The sequence below is a fragment of the Sinocyclocheilus grahami genome, unplaced genomic scaffold (genome assembly GCF_001515645.1).
Source record: "Sinocyclocheilus grahami isolate Dianchi unplaced genomic scaffold, SAMN03320097.WGS_v1.1 scaffold129.1, whole genome shotgun sequence".
NCBI lineage: Eukaryota > Metazoa > Chordata > Actinopteri > Cypriniformes > Cyprinidae > Sinocyclocheilus > Sinocyclocheilus grahami.
In genome coordinates, this window is record NW_015505308.1 from 379,516 (window position 1) to 386,535 (window position 7,020).

Here is a 7,020-nt window from a genome sequence, read left to right on the forward strand (position 1 = left end):
AAAACATATCTGGGAAAAAGGGGGTGTTCTTTTATTCGGGCCAACATGGTATATATATATATATAGTTAAAAGTAGTTCATACAACTTGTGTGCTTCGTCTTCTAATAGCTTTGACCGAAATTTAAGTTATTCACTTAAGATTGTCAGTTTTGCAGCTTCAAACACGGCTGACGACTGAATGCTTTGATTTGAGCACACAAGTGAACGGGATTTTCGCACGAGTTGTTCTGGCTGATGGATGTTAAACTGATGGAATGTGAGCAGGACGTGGGTTGTGGTCACATGACCTCCACATACCTGCACAGGTGGGACACATTTCCTGTGAAATTCCCTCCATGCTACGCCCTACATCCTTCACTCATTAAATATAGAAAACAACCTGAGTGTTCATTTTACATAAAGGAGGAGTGACGTGTAACATGGTGTCCAGACGCTGAAGATTGACTGTATCCTGAGCGGGTGTGTGTTTTAGTGTGGAGTGTAGTAAATCAATTTTTAGTGTTTAGCATTTTAGCGAGTGCTAATGTCTGATGAGCGAGCGAGCCGCTTGTTTCCTGCAGGAAGATAAACTGTAAACTAGAGCAGCTTTACTGGAGCTCATATGAATTATTCACGTTTCATCCTCATGAGTGGCCATAATGAACTGAGCTGCCTTTTTAGTTGCTATTCAAAATGAAGGTTGAGCCACAACAGGCTAGTTTTTTATGCTAAACATAAACTTTGATATGAATGCTTGTAGTTTTGGTATATCAGGGCAATTTTCATGACTTTTTTTTTTTTTTAAGATGGTGTTGCATTTAGTCCAGCAGTTTTTGAGTGCAAGAACACGTCTTAAGTAAAAACCTCCCAAGAAACGCATCCGATGAACTCTGTGAGCCTAATTATACAGGTTAATCATACAGTTAAAAGCAATTAGTTTTGCATATCCCTGTCACTCAGTATGTAGCACGAGTGCTTGACCTCTGAACCACAGACTCGTTAACTAAGTCAGAATGAAAGAGACTGAAACAGACTTATGTTATTGATCACAGAAGGGGAAATCAGATGCAAAAAAGCAGCAGGATCAAGTGCACAACACTTTGACAACACAACACTATGATCTTCAATCTTCAATCTTCTCCCTTTGTTTAAATCTGTGAAAATGGTCAAAAAACAAACAGCCGCGTTGGGACGTTCTGGCCTTTTTTCTGGAGCTGTTCATGTAAATGTGTGCATGAATTATGAACGTGTGCAGGGCGGCTGTGGGACTCGAGTCAGAGTCCGGTCTTTGCTCATTGTTTTAAATCATCTACACTGGGGGGGAAAAAAAAGATTTACTTTGAAACAATTTTCAATTAGGAATTGCTAGTAAATTTCACAAATAATCGCAAAGTAATGGCAAATAGCACATTGAATTAAACATGACATTTTAAAGCAGAAAGACTGAAATCGTTTTTGTTTTGTTTTTTGTAAATTTACTTCAATAACATTTTACAGTCTTTTATCTTTTCAACTTCAAATTTTTTTTTTACAGTGTATTCTGAACTTAGTACCTAATGTGTGGGTCTTTGACCTACTTTTATATTCATTATGTTTTACATTTATTTATAATTTTGTTATATTATTTATTAAATATTAATAAAATAAATGCATGTGTTAAATATATAATAATGATAAAAAAAATTGTTACATTTTAAATTTGTTTTGGAGTGTGTGTATATATATATATATATATGCATATACATATATACAGTATATGAAAACAGGTTTAAGCATAAAAACAATAAGTGCAATACTGCTTTAAATAGTTGTTTTTACCCCCCCCCAAAAAAAAATCTGTTTAATTGAATTGCAATTTTGTTTTTGTTTTTTCTGAGCAAAAAAATTAATATCATACATTTTCCCCTGATTTACAGAAGAGATGATTTTTGTTGTAAAGATTGTTACACTAAATGACATTTTAGTGGGTCTCTTCTGTAAATCAGGGGAAAATGTATGATATTAATTTTTTTGCTCAGAAAAAACAAAAACAAAATTGCAATTCAATTAAACAGATTTTTTATATAATTATTTAAAATATGTAAAAATATAAGTTCTACAATTAGCTATATATATTTTGTGTATCTTATATTTTTATGTAGAATTTAAATAGAATTTAATAAACATTTAGGTAGAAACTAGATTATATTATTCCATATTAATTAATGATTTAACATTTATTAATATAAATTATATTATTTATAATATATATTCTCACACATTATATAAATAATGATTTATCATTCAGTAATATAAAATTATTAAAATAAAAAATTCATGACTTGTATTTTAAGTTGTGTTCAGAGGTGAGTAGATGCTGAGTGTGTGTGTGTGTGTGTGTGTGTGTGTGTAGGTGATAAACGTGGATGATGACGGTAATGAGCTGGGCTCGGGTGTGATGGAGTTAACGGAGGAAGAGCTCATTCTGCACACGCGCAAACGAGACACCGTTAAGTGGCCCTACCTCTGCCTGCGTCGCTATGGTTACGACTCCAACCTCTTCTCCTTCGAGAGCGGCCGGCGCTGCCAAACCGGTCAAGGTGAGGCTTTTTCTTTTAACCTGTTCACTCTCTATCAGATATTGTTGTGCAAATAGCACATTGAATTAAACATGACATTTTAAAGCAGAAAGACTGAAATCGTTTTTGTTTTGTTTTTTGTAAATTTACTTCAATAACATTTTACAGTCTTTTATCTTTTCAACTTCAAATTTTTTTTTTACAGTGTATTCTGAACTTAGTACCTAATGTGTGGGTCTTTGACCTACTTTTATATTCATTATGTTTTACATTTATTTATAATTTTGTTATATTATTTATTAAATATTAATAAAATAAATGCATGTGTTAAATATATAATAATGATAAAAAAAATTGTTACATTTTAAATTTGTTTTGGAGTGTGTGTATATATATATATGCATATACATATATACAGTATATGAAAACAAGTTTAAGCATAAAAACAATAAGTGCAATACTGCTTTAAATAGTTGTTTTTACCCCCCCCCAAAAAAAAATCTGTTTAATTGAATTGCAATTTTGTTTTTGTTTTTTCTGAGCAAAAAAATTAATATCATACATTTTCCCCTGATTTACAGAAGAGACCCACTAAAATGTCATTTAGTGTAACAATCTTTACAACAAAAATCAATTTATGACATATTAAAAGACTAATTACTTTCACCCCAAATACTAATTAGTTGTACTAACGGAGGAAGAGCTCATTCTGCACACGCGCAAACGAGACACCGTTAAGTGGCCCTACCTCTGCCTGCGTCGCTATGGTTACGACTCCAACCTCTTCTCCTTCGAGAGCGGCCGGCGCTGCCAAACCGGTCAAGGTGAGGCTTTTTCTTTTAACCTGTTCACTCTCTATCAGATATTGTTGTTGTCATTCACATTCATACTTCACTCTTCTCCTCTCAGGGATATTTGCGTTCAAGTGTGCACGGGCCGAGGAGATCTTTAACATGCTGCAGGACATCATGCACAACAACAGCATCAGTGTCGTGGAGGAGCCCGTGCTGGAGCCTGAACTCCCAGTGACGCCTCACACTCCCACCAGTAAGAACACACACACTCACACACACACACTCTAGTCCTCACGCTCAGACTGGAGTCTCTCACTAACCCCTCATCCGCTCTCTCTGCAGCTCCCGGTTACTCTGTCCCAACGGTAGCCAATGGGATCGGCCGTTACCCGTCATTCGGCGACGCCTCCTCGCAGCCATCCAGCCGCCACCCTTCAGTGGGCAGCACTAGGTTACCGTCAGTAGGGGAGGAGTCCACACACCCACTGCTGCTCAACGATGAAATGGTACGCAACGCACATACAGTAACACTGTACAGTAAGGGCTCATGAACATCAACAATTAAACTGCAACATTCATTAGTCTTGTTAATTTTAGGCCTGTCACGATAACTTTTTGTTGTGCGATATATTGCCCCAGAAATAATTGCGATAAGCGATATTGTTGTCATTTTAAAGACCATTTTATGCCACTGAATATATAATCATAATGTAACAGCATAATAATGCAAGAAGGCCTACACACTTCCAAATGACAACAAACTTTTAATTTTTAAGAATATTTAGATCGTGGAGATTAAGTATCAAAATATTAGATACCTTAAAAACCTGAATAAATAGTAAATAAACATTTTCTAACAAAAAGTGCAAAGTAACAAGTAGAAAAAAAGACAAATGCACAAAGAACTTGTATGGAGATTTTTCCATCTACAGATTTTCCCCAGACCTTCTTTTCTCTGTAAATGAAGGGTGCACAACACTAAGATGTCTGTATGCACACGAGACGCAAGTGGAATGTACAAAACATGGTGACATTAATCTTTAAGTAAATATAATGGGCGATATATTGCGTCACCAAAAATGATTGAGGTCATGTACATATATTGCGCGATAAGACAATATATTGATTATTGCGACAGGCCTAGTTAATTTCAACATTTACTAAAACATTGTTAAAATTAAAAGCTATATTTGCTAACATTAGATAGTGCTCAGTGAACATGAACAATGAACAATTGTGTCTTTATGAACTTGACAACGATGATTAAATGTTACAAACAATATATTGCTTACTGTTAGTTCATGTTAGTAAATACATTAACTAATGTTAACAAATGAAACCTTATTGTAAAGTGTTATCAAAATTAGTGTCTCATGAGAATGTCAATGTAAATTGTATTTTATCATGTTTGTTTTATTATTTATATTACTTTTTTTATAATACATATGTTTTATGTATTTGTTATATTTATATATATATATATATATATATATAAGATTATTTAAAATATAAATTGTATATTTATATTATATATTTACATTTTATGAATTTGAACATGCATAAATTTGTATAAATATATACATATGAATTTAAACATAAATATACAACATATATAAAGATAAACAATAATATATTATAACTGATAATGTTTTATATGATATAATATTAGATAAACTATTTAAATAAATTATTTATTGAAGTATTATGTATTTTATACATTTATATATCCATAAATATTCAAATATTTATATTCATATATAACAGTAACAAAGATATAAAACATTAACATTCTAATATTATATATACACGTTCTCTTTCTATATTATTAAATATTAAATACTATTTAAATAAAAAATTAAGTATTATGTATATATATATATATTATATTAAATATTTGTATACATTATTTTATATATATTTGATACATTTATACACACACACGCATATAAACAAGTTTAAAGATATCAATATAAAACAACAATACTATAATAAATTGTAAATAAATGATATATTTGATCACTTCAAGTATTATATTAAGTATTACGTTTTTTTAGTATTTCAGTAGTATAGTATTTTATATTTTAAGTAGTAAGTATAATATATTTATTTATTTATTTATTGTTTTATTGTGGCCTTTTTAAATGGATAATTTAATGCCATTTTGGCAGTGCTGCTCTTATTTGATAAGAAACCATAAAACTCTTTTTCATCTTTTTCTGTTTCTGATGAATGGTGGCTGTGCAGATGCACACTTATGTGAACACGACGGGTCTACAAGAGGAGCGGCGCTCTCGCGGCGGTGGCCACGCCCTTCTGGAACTCCGGACGTCCAATCCAGAGAGCGCAGCCGCAGCGTCGCCCAATGAGCTGGAGCCGCACGTGGTGTTGGAGATGGAGGGCGTGAAGTTTGTTTTAGGCCCTACACCTGTCCAGAGACAGATGCTGCTCAAGGAGAGGCAGGAAGAGCGGGGCGAGCAGGACGCAGGAGCGGCGGGTTCCAGTACTGATGCCACTTCTCCCGCAAAGACTGTAAACGGCGGCACGGACTGCGACACCGGCTACGACAGCGATGAGCGCAAGGAGACGCCACATGAGACTCATAACGGAGTGCTGCCGATCACCGGATCCCGTGCGAGACGCAACAGACCTCCCATTCCGCTCCCAGACGCCCACAACGCTAACAACTCAGCCCAGCGGCGGACCGCGCTGCTCAACTACGAGAACCTGCCGGCGCTGCCGCCCGTTTGGGAAACCCGCAAACCCAACAGCCACGAGGAGGAACTCAAATCGCCGTTTCTAAATGGCTTCCACTCCCTCGATCACAACTATGTGAACACGGAGAACGTCAAACTCCTCAGCTCCAGCACTCAGCACACCGTATTCAACTTTGACCTCCGCAGGCTCGGCATGGCTGACCCGCTCCGCCAGCTCAACTACATCGAGGTGGAGATGGACAAAGTGTCGGACTCCAGTGGGCCGCACACCCCTAAAACCCCCACCACGCCCCTGCCGCCCACCCCCACGCGCCGGACAGAGCTGTACACCGTCATCGACATCGAGCGCACGGCTGCCATGTCCAGCCTGCAGAAAGCACAGCCACGGGACGACGGCTCATCCAGGAAAACACGACACAACAGTACCGACCTGCCCATGTGACCCGACCAGCCAGAATGCACAAGTTTATCTCACCATAAACACCTTTAGGTCACATTTCACTACTTAATATCAAGAAATAAATAACTATATTTCAAAGTAAGTGGTTTTTAAACATGCAAACTTGAAATAATTTTGAAAGAAGTCTCACCAAAGCTGCATTTATTTGACCAAACATACAGTAAAAACAGCAATAATGTGAAACATTATTACAATTTAAAAGAACTGTTTTCTATGTGAATACATGGTAAAATGTAATTTATTTCTGTGATGCGCAGCTGTATTTTCAGCATCATTCCTCCAGTCTTCAGTGTCACATGATCTTCAGAAATCATTCTAATATGCTGATTTGCTGTTCAAGAAACATTTCTGATTATTATCAATGTTGAAAATAGTTGTGCTGCCCAATATTTTTGTGGAAACCATGATATAATGCCGATCAAAAGTTTAGGGTACATAAGAAATTTATACTTATTCCACAATTATGCATTAAATCTATCTATCTATCTATCTATATATATATATATATATATAT

The 7,020-nt window shown here is 35.4% G+C and overlaps 1 protein-coding gene across 1 annotated transcript in view; it reads left to right on the top strand.

Annotated features, from left to right (window-relative positions):
• LOC107590545 (fibroblast growth factor receptor substrate 2-like) overlaps nt 1-6,624 on the top strand; it is a 16,714-nt gene extending 10,090 nt beyond the window's left edge. Inside the window, exons 2-5 of the mRNA XM_016279354.1 lie at nt 2,373-2,559; nt 3,448-3,585; nt 3,675-3,838; nt 5,577-6,624. Coding sequence (XP_016134840.1) covers nt 2,373-2,559; nt 3,448-3,585; nt 3,675-3,838; nt 5,577-6,488 — 1,401 coding nt within the window. The 3' untranslated portion in view covers nt 6,489-6,624. The remainder of the gene's footprint in view (nt 1-2,372; nt 2,560-3,447; nt 3,586-3,674; nt 3,839-5,576) is intronic.
• Nucleotides 6,625-7,020: the final 396 nt, after the last annotated feature.